This window comes from Chiloscyllium punctatum, chromosome 9, assembly GCF_047496795.1.
Source record: "Chiloscyllium punctatum isolate Juve2018m chromosome 9, sChiPun1.3, whole genome shotgun sequence".
Lineage (NCBI taxonomy): Eukaryota > Metazoa > Chordata > Chondrichthyes > Orectolobiformes > Hemiscylliidae > Chiloscyllium > Chiloscyllium punctatum.
Window position 1 is genome coordinate 9,947,451 of NC_092747.1, and position 16,906 is coordinate 9,964,356.

Here is a 16,906-nt window from a genome sequence, read left to right on the forward strand (position 1 = left end):
AGGCCGGTTTCCAACTCAGTTCAGTGTGCAAACATGAAGCAAGGTTAAGTTCGATGGTTAACATACTCAATTTTTCCAATATCTCTTCATCTGTCATTTTGGTCTTTTTCTTTTGTTTCTCTGCATTCCTCGTTAGGGTGTTCGAAGGGGTGGTGTTATTCTCAGAGGGCGAGGAGATGGGAGACGTGGCTGCATCTTTGGTGGGTGGAAGAGGGATAGGGTCTATCACAGACCTTGTATACATCTACAGGAAAGGGAAGAAAGGAAAGAGGCATAAGGCTCAGGATAAAAGGGACAAACTTGAAAGGAAAGAAAATGACATGAATAAAAACAAAAAAATTAGCTGTGGTATTCATAGCAAGCTTTGTGACGCAAGGTAAGTACTTGCATGTCGCACTTGATCAATGAAGAATTGGTTCAGTTTTCTCCTCTCCTGAAGAAGGCAACTCATCCTGACAACATACAATCCTATAGCTGATTATATTGTTGTATCCTACATAAGTACTACTCCAAATATGTTCATCCAGGCAGTAAGCAAAATGGGGTAATTCAACTGGAAATAAAACACTTGAGTCACACTCCAACAAAAGCAAAATACTGTGGATGCTGGAAATCTGAAATATAAACAGAAAGTGCTGGAGAAACTCTGCAGGGTCCAGCAGAACCTAAAGGGCTATAAATAGAATTAACATTGAGCCTGGTATGTTTTCTTTGGAGCAGAGAAGGTCGAGAGAAGCCTAACAGAGGTATGTAGGACAATGAGGGGTATGGAAGGATGGACAGAAAGCAGCTGTTCCCCTTAGCTGAAGGGTCAAAAACAAGGGGACACACTTGTGAGCGGAAAGGCAGGAGGTTTAGAGGGGGTTTGAGGAAAAAATGTTTCAGCCACAAGGTGGTGGGGGTCTGGAATGCACTGCCTGGGAGGGTAGTTGAGGCAGGAAACTTCACAACCTTTAAAAAGTACTCGGATGAGCTCTTGAAGTGTCATAACGTTCAAGCATATGGGCCTCATGTGGGAAAATGGGACTAATGTAGGTAGTAGTATAATTTTGGCAGCACATACTCAATGGGCTGAAGGGCCAGTTCTTCAAATCTGGAAACGTTCACTATGTTTCTCTTGCCACAGATGTTAATTTCTCCAACAATATTTTTATTCTGGCTACAGTCAACTGCATATCCAAGCCAGAGATATTAAACAGAGATTAGAATGGGTGATATCTTGACAAGAAGAATCTTACTTTGTTTACCAAACAGATTTTTCCAAGAGATGTTAGGGAAAATGAGAACAGGGTTTACAAAATAGATTCAAACTTTTCATTAGCAAACTCATGAGATAAATGCTCTTCATCTTGGAAGTGATATTACATAAAAAGAAAATCATTCCTATTACTTTTTTGACAAGTGCAAATAATTTCTAATTCATCTCTCCTTGTAGTGCAGAGAGATAAAAATTAATTGCCATTTAAGTTTGATTGTACAGGATGCTCCAGCTGACTGAACCACATTTTGTTTATCTGTATAAAATCACAATGCATTCGCTTTAGTAAAAGCCATTTTAATTGATGGACAAAAATGTTTTAATTATAGATCAAAACAGACACTTGGGAGGCAACCACTTACGATTACAACTCATTGCTGTTTATCACTTGTGGCTGCACTACACAGAGGCTAGTCTTTGAACATATTTCAGACTCAAAATTATTTCCCGTTAGAACATCTCTCACACACTGATGTGCATTGTCGATTACATTGTTATCGCTGGGCTGATGGGGTTGTAGTGCATTGATTCACTAATGTCTCAGGGTTATGACTTTCATTTGTTTTCATTGGCATTTCTGCATTTGGAATTATGGAACTCCCATAATTTTCACCCATTTGCATACACTTCTCTACATCGACTCTGAAGAAAAGTCAAATCACTTTACTGGACAGTTGCAAGCTTTTAAATTTAGAAGAGTTTTCCAGATAATGCAGATCTCAACTGTGACCATCAGACGAAGGAGCAGAAGTAAGCCATATAGCCCATGCAGTCTGCTCCACCTTTCAGTGAGATCATGGCTGATCTGGTAACCCTCTAATCCACTTTCCTGCATTTTCCATACGACTCTTGATTCTGTAAATGATTAAGTATCCATCTTACCCTCGAATATACTTAACAATCCAGCCTCTGCAATAAAAAAATTCCACAGATTCACTACCCGTCGAAAAATTTCCTCTTCACCTCTGTCTTAATAGGCCATCTTTACTCAGGTTGTGCCCACTGGTCTTGACTCTCCCATAAAGAAAAACAACTTCTCAGCATTTAATGTCTTGCAGTCTTCCTCCATTCCATTTAAGCAATATTCAGCTCCTCTATCCTACCTGCTGTGAATAACCTCACCTTTTCCGACAATTATAATCTATCTGCCTAGCTTTTGTCTATTCACTTGATCTTTTGTGTCATCTACAAACACGGTGATACATTCACTTCCATCATCCAGGTCATTAACACATATTGTAAATAACTGTAACCCCAACACTTGTTAGATTGGCATTTTTAGGATGACACTCTTAACCTAACTCCATTTTCTACTAGTTAGCCAATCCTCTACCCATAGTAATATGCTGTCCTAACACCATAAGCTCCTATGTTGTCAAACAATCTTATGCATGGTGCCTTATTGAGCATCTTTTGGAAACCTAAATATATTACATCCACTTTTTACTCTAACTATCCTGCTTGCTAATCAATGAATTCTAATTAATCAATCAGGCATGATTTCCCCTCCATGCTTATATTGTGTGTTTGTAAATGCTCTGCTATCACATCCTTTACTATAGAATCCAATATTCTCCCAACAAGTGATAAGCTAACTGCCCTACAATCATCTGCTTTTGAGTCTCTCACTTTTTAAACTAAAGGTATTACGTTGGAGTTTTTCAATTCTCTGGGACTTTTCCAAAGTTGAAAGATTCTTGTAAGATTGTTACTAATGCAACCACTCTGTAGCCACTTCTTTTAAAATGCTAGGCTGCAATCCATCAGGGCTAACTGACTCATTAGCCTTTAGCCTCATTAGTTTCTGGGGCATCTTTTGTCTGGTGATAGTTATTATATTCCTTTTACCTTCATTATTTAGTATTTTTGTAATGCCTTCTACTGTGAAGACTGATGCAAAATATTTACTCAACTCCTCTGCCATCTTCTGATTCCCCATCATTTCCCTAACCTTGTTCTCCAGGGCCAATGTTCACTTTGGCCTTTCTCTTATATATTTATAACTCTAAAGGTCAATTTTTATTTCAATTGCTGGTTTACCCTCAAAGTCTATTTTCTCCTTTTTTTTGGTCATCTTTTGTTTTTTTTTAAAAAAATCTTCTGCTTCAGAAGACCAAGACTCAAATCGGCTACACATTTACCTTTTAAACAGCTATAGAAACTCTCGCTATCTGTTTTTAGCTTTGTAGCTTGCTTTCTCTCATTCTCTAATTTCTTTGTTTCTCCACCTCCTTCAGACTGATAACAGATCAACCTCACCACCCTAGTGACTGTAAAAAATGACCAACCTTGACATTAAGTTATAACTGCACTTCCAGCCATATAAATAAAAATGTTGCCCTTCAGTCATAATACCAATAAGATGTCAAAAGTCCATCTGCGCAGAGTCAGCCACTTTGAACTAGAGGTGGTAGCAAGGCACTTGGGTCCTGCAAATGGCAGGTGGGCAAGACAAGGCAGGGCATGGTTCTAACCAGGGTCAGTCTGCCTCATTACTGTCCAGCACCATGAATGGAAAGTCACACAGGGATTGACAGTCTGATGACACCTGCAGCCTCAGTTGATTATTTCAGCAAGGCATTAGAAGCTAACACCACTACAGAAACATTCTTTTTGGTGTTAATGTACAGGAAAGAACAAAATCATAGACAATAAGGAACTTCTCTCAGGTGGGGAAACCATTTTGAACTTCTCTCAGGTGGGGAAACCATTATAATACAGTTAGTTTAGCACCTCAAAGAGGTCTGTGCCTGCAATATGCAATAGTTAGTCAATTAAAAATTCTCTTGTGCTGCTCCTTGGCAGGTGCCAGATTGATTCCTACATTTCTACAATAAGAGATCTCCCCCAAGGAGAACTAAGCGCTTATATTTTCTGGAATTGAGAAGAATGAGGAGAGATGGTCTAATTGAAATCTCTTCAGGGCTGAACAGCGGAGAATTAAGGGTCTTTGTCTCAGACTGTTGAGCTGAGAAGGGCTGTTAATCTTTGGAAATTCTCTACTCGAGTTTGTGGATACTCAATCAATGAATACATTAAAAGGTACAATAAGTACATTTTTAAGATACTGAATGTTGATAAGGTGGATAAGTGGCATTCATGTAAACATTCAGCCAAGATGTTATTGAATACCCCTCTCCTACTCCTTGTGTTATAAGGTATACTGACCGATTTGGTGTGTTCTGGTCGTGGTGCAATTGCAGGCGGAGGAACACTTTCATCTTCATCATCGTCTTCCGACACTGGAGGCACAGCTGGAGATTCTGACACATTCTTTGTACTCTGCAGATAAAGGCATGGTTACTCAAATAACATACTTTGCTTTTACCAAATGTACTTCATTTTATTAGACCATTACCATGAGTGTGGAACTTCAGTCATGGAGGAACTCTAGATTTATAGCAGTACAAGTATTTGTTGCCTTGGATCATAAGTTTTGGGACAGAATTAGGTCATTTGACCCATCAGGTCTGCTTTGCCATTCGATCATGGCTGATGTATCTCCCAGCCCCGTTCTCCTGGCTTCTCTCCGTAATCCTTGGTCCCCTTAATCATTCCTAAATGGCCTTGAACTAAGTATCTTAACCATTTCAGACAGCACTTAAGAATCAACCACATTGCTGTGGATATGGAGTCATGAATAGGTCAGACCCGGTAAGGTTGGTAGAATACCTTCCCTAAAAGACATTACTTCACTAAACCAGATAAACCATTGTTTTAAGAAACTATGATAGTTCACACAGTCACTATGAACGAGATTAGCTTTATATTCCGATTTATTGATTGAATTTAAATTCCACTAGTTGCCATGGTAGGATATGAAGCTGTATTCCCTAAAGCTTAGCCAAGGCCTTAGGCTGACTAGACATTATCACTATGCCTCTGTGTCCCTTGGAGATTTCTTTGAGTTAAAAATATGCCATTTTAATACCCTGGTTTATTCCTTAGGGGCCCTTAATTTACAACTGTTAAAAGACCCATCAGCCACATTCTTGGTTTGCTAGGAAAAGGTAAAGTAGCAATTCAGAGGAATCAGTAGAGAACATTCAGAGCGATTGAGGGAATAAAGGGTCGGAATAAGAGGAGTACTTTGAAACGTCAACACTGACACAGGAAATGCAATATGGATACTAAAGTTCTGAAGAAAAGTGGTAATATAGACTACACCAGTGCTTTGGAAATTGGTACATGAGTATTTACACATTACAAGCTAGAGATGCTTGAAAGACAATTCAGATCATCATTAAAATAGGAATAACTTGTTCTAGGAAAGAACAAGTGATTTTTCAACTTATGATTCCCAAAGCTCTCTGTCACCATGATTTTCCTCACTTCACATCTGGGTCTGTTGCAGATCAATTGCTCTAGTTAGTCAACAACTCCATTATATCAAGAGTTGATCAACATCATGTTAATATAGTTAATAGTCTACGATACAAATCAGGATAAGTGAAGGTCGAGTGGTACTGCTGCTGGTCCAGAAATCTAAAGACCCAGTAACGTTCTTGAGATTAAAATAATTAGGTTGGTGTTTTTGACCAGTGCAGATGTGCTAAGTCAAATGACCTTTCTCTGTGACTCTATTATGACTATCAGAATGGCACAAATCAGCTAAGTGCATCTTGGTCTTTTCTTCTCCAACAGCTTGTGTGTTTATACAGTAAATCCAGATTAACTCTGTAATCTAATAATATCAAATTCTGGAAAAATTCTCATTTTTGTATTTTTACAACTCAGTGTATTTGCAAACTAACTGGACTAGCACAGCTTTTGATATTACATTTTCACAAAGCACATTACTTGGCTCAGATATTTTGTTCAAACATGTATATTCCATTCTTAAAACACACAAGTAGTTTCTGAAATACTCTCCTAGATATTGCGTTATTCTACAAATCAAGCACCTAAACATTTTGTTAAGATCTTAACCTGTATCTCACCCGTAAACAACACAAAGGTGCATCACTAAGCAGCAACTGGGAATTTTCCATGCAGATCAAACAAGCTGCACACAGCAATACCCCAAAGGTGCTCAGTACTCTTGAGACCATGCAGTTTGACCGTGCAAAGTAAACGAGGGAACACTGTTCTGAAATGTTCTTGACATACAAATCCCTAGAATCCCACAAATGGATTCTAGTCTCTAATTTCCAGAGCAGCAGCGGTCAGAGAAAAGGACAATAAAAGCTTTTGACCATGAGCACCACTTATCAGTGATGCCAATTGTAAAAGAAACCATTTCCAAACCACCATTAACACAACGATTTGAATAAAATAACTTACCAGTGCATTTGAAGAAGCATACCCATCTGTTGTTTTATCTGCAGAAAACAGAGGACAGATTTGTGTTACAAGTGTACTACTGGAACAAAAATTCAGAACATCATAAAATATTGCCAGAGTTTGTGGGGCTCAAATCACTCAAGTTGCATGCACTCCTATGCTCTGCAACTCACCCAACCTGGAACTCTATCTAGCAGCACTATGGGAACACAAAGGATGCAGCAAAGCAAGATAGGTCTTACTATTTGAGGCTAAGAGGAAATGCGATAAAATGATTAAATTAAAATAATTAATAAAAGGATGGTGTAGCATACCAAATGTCCAAAGACAGGAATATTTTTATAAACTTACTTACAGCTTGGACATCCTATAACAAGCAATCTACTAAGGCATGAGGTCAAGATTTGACAGCAAGCCGAGTAGAGATGTTGGGACAGTTGCCTAAAAGTACATCCAGAGACATAGGCTTCAAAGAATAAACATAATATTTTTTAAAATGGAGCAAGAGTCAACCACACAGGCCGACAGAGATGGCTCCACCATTCAACCAGATGATCATCTACTTCAACACTATTTTCCTGCATTTTGTCCTTAACTCTTAATACTTTCAAGATGTACAACATGTTAATCTTAGTCTCGAACATGCTCAATGACTGAGCATCCAGAGTCCTCTGGAATTAGAATTCCAAAGATTCACCATCTGCTGATGAATTCCTCCTCATCTCAATCTAAATGGCCTGTGCCATATTCTGAAAGGAGAAAGTGAGAACTGCAGATGGTGGTGATCAGAGCTGAAAAACATGTTGTTGGAAAAGCACAGCAGGTCAGACAGCATCCAAGGAGCAGGAGAATCGAAGTTTCGGGCATAAGCCCTTCTTCAGGAATGAGGAAGGTGTGCCAAGCAGGCTAAGATAAAAAAACAGGGAGGGGTGTCTTAGGGGAGAGGTGTTGGGAATGCGATAGGTGGAATGAGGTTAAGGTGAGGGTGATAGGTCAGAGAGGGGGTGGGGGCGGAGAGGTCGGGAAGAAGATTGCAGGTCAAGAAGGCGGTGCTGAGTCCGAGGGTTGGGACTGAGATAAAGGTGGGGGGGGGGGGGGGAGGGGAAAATGAGGAAGCTGGAGAAATCTGCATTCATCTCTTGTGGTTGGAGGGTTCCTAGGCGGAAGATGAGGTGCTCTTCCTCCAGCCGTCGTGTTGCCATGGTCTGGCGATGGAGGAGTCCAAGGACCTGCATGTCCTTGGTGGAGTGGGAGGGGGAGTTGAAGTGTTGAGCCACGGGGTGGTTGGGTTGGTTGGTCCGGGTGCCCCAGAGGTGTTCTCTGAAACGTTCCACAAGTAGGCGGCCTGTCTCCCCAATATAGAGGAGGCCACATCGGGTGCAGCGGATGCAGTAAATGATGTGTGTGGAGGTGCAGGTGAATTTGTGACAGATATAGAAGGATCCCTTGGGGCCTTGGAGGGAAGTGAGGGGGGAGGTGTGGGCGCAAGTTTTGCATTCCTTGCGGTTGCAGGGAAAGGTGCTGGGAGTGGAGGTTGAGTTGGTGGGGTTTGTGGACCTGACAAGGGAGTCGCAGAGGGAGTGGTCTTTCCAGAATGCTGATAGGGGAGGGGAGCGAAGGGAAATATATCCTTGGTGGTGGGGTTTGTTTGGAGGTGGCGGAAATGACAAAGGATGATACGATGTATCTGGAGGTTGATGGGGTGGTAGACGAGGACCAGTGGGGTTCTGTCCTGGTGGTGATTGGAGGGGCGCGGTTCAAGGGCAGAGGAGTGGGAAGTGGAGGAGATGCATCATCAACCACGCCAGAGGGGAAATTGCGGTCTTTGAAAAAGGAGGCCATCTGGGCTGTTTGGTATTGGAATTGGTCCTCCTGGGAGCAGATGCGGCGGAGGTGAAGGAATTTGGAATATGGGATGGTGTTTTTACAGGGGGCAGGGTGGGAGGAGATGTAGCCTAGGTAGCTGTGGGAGTCGGTCGGTTTATAGTAAATGTCTGTGTTGAGTCGGTTGCCCGAGATAGAAATGGAGAGGTCTAGGAAGGGGAGGGAGGAGTCTGAGACGGTCCAGGTAAATTTGAGGTTAGGGTGGAAGGTGTTAGTAAAGTGGATGAACCGTTCAACCTCCTTGTGGGAGCACGAGGTAGCACCGATACAGTCATCGATGTAACGGAGGAAAAGGTGGGGGGTGGTGCCAGTGTGGCTGCAGAAGATGGACTGTTCCACATATCCGACGAAGCGGCAGGCATAGCTGGGGCCCATGCAGGTGCCCATGGCTACTCCTTTAGTTTGGAGGAAGTGGGAGGATTGGAAAGAGAAGTTGTTCAGAGTGGGGACCAGTTTAGTCAGTCGAAGGAGGGTGTCAATGGAAGGGTACTGGTTGGATCGGCGGGAAAGGAAGATGCGGAGGGCTGAGGCCTTCATGATGGGGGATGGAGGCATATAGGGACTGGATGTCCATGGTGAAGATAAGGCGTTGGGAGCCAGGGAAGCGAAAATCATGGATGAGGTGGAGGGTGTGGGTGGTGTCCCGAACGTAGGTGGGGAGTTCTTGGGCTAAGGGGGACAGGACAGTGTCAAGGTATGCAGAGATGAATTTGGTGGGGCAGGAGCAGGCCGAGACAATGGGTCGGCCGGGACACCCGCACCAACCAACCCAACTGCCCTGTGGCTGAACACTTTAACTCCCCCTCCCACTCCGCCAAGGACATGCAGGTCCTTGGCATCCTCCATCGCCAGACCATGGCAACACGACACCTGGAGGAAGACAGCCTCATCTTCCACCTAGGAACCCTCCAACCACAAGGGATGAATGCAGATTTCTCCAGCTTCCTCATTTTCCCCTCCCCCCACCTTATCTCAGTCCCAACCCTCAGACTCAGCACCGCCTTCTTGACCCGCAATCTTCTTCCCGATCTCTCCGCCCCCACCCTCTCTCCGGACTATCACCCTCACCTTAACCTTAACCTCCTTCCACCTATCGCATTCCCAACGCCCCTCCCCCAAGTCCCTCCTCCCTACCTTTTATCTTAGCCTGCTTGGCACACCCTCCTCATTCCTGAAGAAGGGCTTATGCCCGAAATGTCAATTCTCCTGCTCCTTTGATGCTGCCTGACCTGCTGTGTTTTTCCAGCAACACATTTTTCAGCTGTGCCATATTCTGAGGCAGTTTCTTCTGGTCCTAGACCATTAGTCAGCCAAGGCAAACATTTTTCTTCTGAATCCCCGCAAGAACTTGATTTTGTTTGAATGAGATCCAACAGCTCCCATTTTTCAAAAATCTGGCCTATGTAGGCTTAATGCATTTAATCTTTCCTCAAAGACCTTCAGACTTAATTCTTAAGGCGGCCATTGGATTTGAAATGCTAACTCTGCTGTCTCTCCACAGATGGTGCCAGACCTGCTGAGTTTCTCCAGCAATTTCTGTTTTTATTTCAGATTTCCAGCATTGGCAGTTTTTTGTTTTAATTTACATGTCAAGAGCATTGGATAGCTCTATGCTGTTGGATATCAGGCAGAAGTTGTAGGTGTTAGTGGGCAGGGGTCTGGAAAAGTGCTGGGATCTGTGGGAGCTCAGAATGTGTTGCCAACATTTCAGTACAACTAAATGTGTAGGTTAAAAAGCTCACAGCAGTAAGTACTTGATGAAATTGAACAAGATTACAGTTCAAGGAAAAGCCCAGGTCACTGTAGCTTGATGGAACTAGATATTCATAGAATAAAGTCTGAGTTGTTATCTGAGAGAAAGTAGTGGAGTTCAGCATCTGGATCTCATATGAACATTGACTCAGGAAAAGGAGAGTAATCAACCACAACAGGATAGAACACAGTCGAGAGTTGAGGCCAGATGGGAAAAAAAAGAGAAGAACTGTTTAATGGGTTATGATGACCCTATTACATCATTAACGTCTGGGGAAGTATTATTGAGAAAACCTTCGGATCTGTATTGTTCGCAGGTTGATTTGCTGTGCACTATATGATGTTCCATCGTAATTTACTATCAATATTTACCACGTTAATTCTGGGTTAGAATACAAGAATGAATTATAAATTGTATTGCTGTTCTAATGTTGTAAAGTTTAAATGTTATTAAAAGGAGGCTAGAAGTTCATTGGAACTAGGATACAAGAAATAGACTTGGTGGTGGGGGGAAGCAACACCCACTGCATGCAGCGATTGTGCCTTTTTTCCCAAATCGGCTTCCTGCATCCTAGCACTGATAAGTGTAAGGCAGAAAGCTTCAATTGCTAGTCTCCATTTAGCAATGATGAAGTTATGTCCTACCAAGCATAGTGAACTTTATTATTGAATGTTCAAAGCTGTGGAACAATGTGGCTTTATTTTCATATTCAGCCCCTTGGACCTCCCACTTGGTCTACTTTAAAAGTGAAGTTAGCCATCCCTAACCATATTGAAACACAAGTTGGCGGTCTTGTCCAGGATCAAAACATCCTTAAAACCCTTTTGTAATAAAAGGTCAACATACTATTTGCTTTCCTAATTGCTTGCTGGACCTGCATGTTAAATTTCAGTAACTTCTGAACATCTAAAACCCTTTGATGTTCAACAATTCCAGCCTCTCACCATTCAAGTATTCTTGTACTTCTGTTTTTTTCCACCAAAGTGGGTAATGTCACATTTTGCCTCACCGAATGGGCAAAAAAAAATCAACAGACGCAATACACTTAGCTTCTCCAAAGCCTTTTGATATATCCCTGCAATCCTCCTCCTAATTCCCAGTTCCACTTAGTTTGTGTCACTTGCAAAATTAAACACCACATCCAAACAGATTGTGAATAAGCCAAGTACTGATCCTTGCAGCATCCCAGTAACCACAGCCTGCCAACCTGAAAAATTATTCAGGTATTCCGACTCTGCTTTCTGTCTGTTAAACAGTAGTCAATCATTCCAGTACACTCCTAGCAAATTCATATGCTCTAATTGTATTAAATTCTTGTGAGGGACTGCATCAAAACCTTTAAGGAACTTGTAACCCGTTAACTACTCTACTAATCAGAATCTCAAAAAGCTACTAAAATTTTGCAAACCATTATTTCCCTTTCATAGTTTATTCTGTGCAATTTTACCATTACCTGTACATCCAAACATTCTGTTACCATATTTTAATCATGTGTTCTTGCAATTTTCCTCTGAAGGAGGTCAGGCAAACAGGTTTATAGTTTCCAGTTTTCTCTCTTCCTCCAATATTAAATATTGGAGTTACATTTGCAACCATTTATTCAGTCTCCACAGTCTGTTCCAGAGTCCATAGAATTTTGGAAGATAACCATCAGTGCATCTACTAACTCTACAACCACCGTACACTACGTATGCTTCCTGTCATGAAACCCATTGTCTCTCTATGGACGTACCTTTTAATGCAGTTTCTCAATAGCCAAGCTGCATCTCTCAGCTTCCTTTGTTTAGGTTTAAGATTAGCTTTTAAATGAACTGAAACATTTTCAAACTTAACATAAATTGCTGTTGAACAGTTTTAATTTTGTAATTTCAAGGAGAGTAAAGGGATCAATGACTTTCGAAAAAAAAAAGGATCTTAAAGGAATGTTCAAGGTGGCAGAAGAAAGAGTCGGTATTGTGCACTGAATGAAATCTTGAAGTTTATAAGAGGTCAGAATTGGACAATCGGTACGTTGTGCAGTTTGAGGGGGGGGGGAGAAGAGAAGAGAGAGAGAGACACACACACGGGGAGAGAGAGAGAGAGAGAGAGACGGGGGGGGGGGAAAGAGAGAGAGCCGGGGGGGGGGGGGGAAGAGAGAGAGACGGAGAGAGACGGAGAGAGACATGACTGACGCCAAAGAACACAGCTCTCAACCAAAGAATCACAGAGATATACAGCACAGAAACAGACACTTCGATGCAACTTCGTCCATGCTGACCAGATATCAGAAATAAAGCTAGTCCCATTTGCCAGCACTTGGCCCATACCCTTCTAAACCCTTCCTATTCATATACCCATCCAAGATGCCTTTTAAATGTTGTAATTGCACCAACCTCCATCACTTCCTCCAGCAGCTTATATCATACACACAACCACCCTCTGCATGAAAATGTTGCCCTTTAGGTCCCTTTAAATCTTTCCCCTCTCACCTTAAACATATGCTCTTTAGTTTCAGACTTCCCCACCCTCAGGAAAATGCTTTGTCTATTTACCCTATCCGTACTTCTCATGATTTTATAAATCTCTATAAATGTCACCCCTCAGCCTCTGAAGCTCAAAGGAAAATAGCCCAAATCCATTCAGCTTCTCCTTTAGCTCAAATCCTCCAACCCTGGCAACATCCTTGTAAATATTTTCTGAACCCTTTCAATTTTCACAACATCTTTCTGATAGGAAGGAGACCAGAATTGCATGTAATACTCCAACAGTGGCCTAGCCAATGTCCTGTATAGCCGCAACATGACTTTCCAACTCCTATGCTCAATGCAATGACCAATAAAGGAAAGCATATCAAACACCCCATTCACTATCCTATCTACCTGCAACGCTACTTTCAAGTAGCTATGAACTTGCACTCCAAGTTTTGTTCAGCAACACTCCCAGGACTTTACTACTAAGTGTAAAAGCCCTGTCCTGATTTGCCTTTCCAAAATGCAACATCTTATGTTTATCTAAATTAAACTCCATCTGACACTCCTCGGCCCACTGGCCCATCTAATCAAGATCCCACTGTACTCTGAGGTAACCTATGTTGTCCATTACACCTCCAATTTTGGTGTCATCTGCAAACTTATTAATCACACCTCTTACGTTCACATCCAAATAATTTATATAAATGACAAAAAACAGTGGAACCAGCACTGATCCTTGAGGCACACCACTGGTCTCCAGCCCGAAAAGCAACCCTCCACCACTCTGTCTTCTACCTTCAACCCAGTTCTGTATCCAAATAGCTAGATCTCCCTGTATTCCAGGAACCATATCAAACACCTTACCGAGGTCTATATCGATCACTCCACCAAACTGCTCTCATCAATCCTCATCAGTACTTCTGCCAAAAAAAAGACTCAGTCATGTGGGCAGCATGGTGGCTCAGTGGCGAGCACTGCTGCCTCACAGCACCAGGGACCTGGGGTTCGATTCCAGCCTCTGGCAACTGTCTGTGTGGAGTTTGCACATTCTCCCTATGTCTACATGGATTTCCTCTGAGTGCTCCAGTTTCCTCCCACAATCCAAAGATGTGCAGATTAGATGAACTGGCCATGTTAAATTGCCCACAGTGTTTGGGGACCTATAGGTTAGGTGCATTAGTCAGGGCAAATATAGAGTAATCGGGTAGGGGAATGAGTGTTGGTGGGATACTGATTGGAGGATCACATGAATTTGTTGGGCCGAAGCGCCTATTTCCCATGCTCAAAACCATGTTTTCTATCCTTAATCAGTCCTTGCCTCTCCAAATACATGTAAATCCTGTCCCTCAGGATACCCTCCATTAATTTGCCAACCATTGATGTCAGGCTCATTGGTCTATGGTTCCCTGGCTTTCCCTTTCCACTTTTCTTAAATAGTGGCACCACGTTAGCCAAACTCCCATCTTCTGGCACCTCACCTGTGGCTATCGATGACATAAATATCTCAGCAAGGGACCAGCAATCCCAGCTTCAGTCCTAGAGTATACCTGATCAGGTCCTGGGAATTTATCCATCTTTATGCATTTTTAGACATCCAGTACCACCACCTCTGTAATATGGATATTTTTCAAGAAGTGGTTATTTATTTGCCCATGTTCTCTATCTTCCATATGCTTCTCCACAGTAAACACTGATGCAAAACACTCATCTATTATCTTCTGCGGTTCCACACAAAGGTGGCCTTGCTGATCTTTAAGGGGCTCTATTCTCTCCCTAGTTACCCTTTTGTCCTTCACATCTGTGCAGAATCCCTTTGGATTCTCCTTAACCCGATTTTCTAAAACTCGCTCATGTCCACTTTTTGCCCTCCTGATTTCACTCTCAAGTATACTCCTACCTTTATACTCTAAGCATTTACCCGACCCCTGCTTCTATACATGATATCTGTTCTTTTCTTATTCTGGACGAGAATCTCAATTACTCTAGTCATCCAGCATTCCCTACACCTACTAGCCTTGTCCTTCACTATAACAGGAACACACTGTTTCTGGACTCTCGCTATCTCATTTCTGAAGGCTTCCCATTTTCCAGTCATCCCTTTACCTGCAAACATCTGCTCCCAGTCAACTTTTGAAAATTCTTTTATGCTAATACTTTTAAAAACTTTTAGATCCGGCTTATCTTTGTCAATCACTATTTTAAAAATCAATAGAATCATGGTCACTGGCCAAAAAGTGCTCCCCCAATGACACCTCAGTCACTTGCCATGCAATCTTTCCCAAGAGTAGGTCAAGTTTTGCACCTCCTTTAGTAGGTACATCCACATACTGAATCAGAAAACTTTCCTATACACACTTAAATTCCTCTCCATCTACACCCTTAACACTATGGCAGTCCCAGTCTATATTTGGAAAATTGAAATCCCCCACCATAACCACCCTATTATTCTTACAGATAACTGAAATCTCCTGACAAATTTGTTTCTCAATTTCCCGCTGACTATTGGGGGTCTACAATCCTAATAAAGCAATCATCCCTTTTTTATTTCTCAGTTCCACCCAAATAACTTCCCTGTGAGTAATCACAGGAATATCCCCCATAAATATAGCCGTAGTGTTATCCCTCATCAAAAATGTCACTCACCCTTTTCTCTTGCCACCACCACCCATCCACTTTCTATTCTGCCCATACCATCTATACCCTCGAACATTAAACTGCCAGTCCTGTCCATCCCTGAACCATAATTGCTATGATATCCCAGTACCAGGTTCTTAACCATGTCCTCACTTCAAATGCCTTACCTGTTGGGCCTCTTGCATTTAAATAAATGCAGTTTAATTTATCAGTCCTAACTCATTCTCTGCTTTGTTCCTGCCTGCCCTGACTATTTTATTTACTCCTTTCCCCAACTATACCAATCTCAGACTGATCGCTTTCCTCACTACCTCCCACCTGCGCCACCTTACTAGTTTAAATCCTCTCAAGCAGCTCTAGCAAATCTCCCCACCAGTACATTAGCCCCCTTCTAATTCAGGTGCAATCAGTCCTTCTTGTAAAGGTCACTTTTACCCCAGAAGAGATTCCAAAAATATGAATCCTTTGCTCCTGCACCAGCTCCCCGCCCCACCAACGATAGAACTAGTCTCTGTACCAGAAACCTGGCTGTCAGTGCCACATTCCACTAAGAGTCCATCACCCCCTACATCTTGCAAGTCAATGAACAACAGTTGTATATCAGGTTACAACCCAGACCATCTTGTCTTGCTGCATGGGAGGAGGAGGAGAGAAAGATAAAGGAACATTAAGAAAACTAGAATGGAAAAAATAAATAAATTGCCTCTTACCTGTGAAGCTCATATATTTTTGACTATTTGAAGTTTCTTTTGAATCGTAGAATTTCAAAACATCCAACACTGCTTGTGGATTCTTTTTCTGCTCTAATTTGGTGATATTTGATGTCTGTAGTAACCGAGCCCATTGCTCTGGCATGCCCTGGGATGGAGGTGGGGGGAAAAAAAAGAGACAAAAGAAAAGAATAAATTTAACCCTAAAATCCACTCAGGATTACATGAAACAATTTCCAGCAGCAGCAAATTTCATCAGTCTATTATTAATTTTCTTTAAAACCTTTTGGACTCAATATTGTGCTGGACCTCCAACATCAACTCCCAACAAGATTCCACTGGATTGCAATGACTGATGACAAAATTCTGCCCAATTTCCTTGCAATAACCTAAGAGCAGGCATCAGTTAAAAATCCCCACTGAAATATGGACATGTATTAACTCATCACAGATCAGAGACTAAACCAACTGTGGTTCAGTGATTTACTGAATAAGCTCAGATAGGGTTCTTGGGGTAGCACAGTGGCTCATTGGTTAGCACTGCTGCCTCACAACGCCAGGGACCTGGGTTCGATTCCAGCCTCGGGCAACTGTGCAAACTCCACATAGACATTCTCCCTGCATCTGCATGGGTTTCCTTCCACAGTCCAAAGATGTGCAGGTTAGGTGAATTGGCCATGCTAAATTGCCTATAGTGTTCAGGGATGTGCAGGTTAGGTGCATTAGTCAGAGGAAATATAGAGTCTAGGGAATGAGCCTGGGTGGGTTACTCTTTAGAGGGTCGGTGTGGACTTGTTGGGCCAAATGGGCTGTTTCCATACTGTAGGGATTCTGCGATGAAGGTGATCTATCACATAATTCAACCCCTTCACAGTTACAGATTCCAAGCAATGATAGCGCATTGCGTGAAGAACTCTGACAGCTGTTCTAAATT

General features: G+C 42.2%; 1 protein-coding gene across 5 annotated transcripts in view; it reads right to left on the reverse strand.

The window, feature by feature from the left end:
- pak1 (p21 protein (Cdc42/Rac)-activated kinase 1) overlaps positions 1-16,906 on the reverse strand; it is a 229,038-nt gene that overhangs the window by 30,757 nt on the left and 181,375 nt on the right. For all 5 annotated transcript variants that reach the window (XM_072576856.1, XM_072576859.1, XM_072576860.1 and 2 more), the window contains exons 4-7: positions 15,973-16,120; positions 6,542-6,579; positions 4,427-4,540; positions 67-244 (exon numbers count right to left, since the gene is read on the reverse strand). In XM_072576856.1, coding sequence (XP_072432957.1) covers positions 67-244; positions 4,427-4,540; positions 6,542-6,579; positions 15,973-16,120 — 478 coding nt within the window. The remainder of the gene's footprint in view (positions 1-66; positions 245-4,426; positions 4,541-6,541; positions 6,580-15,972; positions 16,121-16,906) is intronic.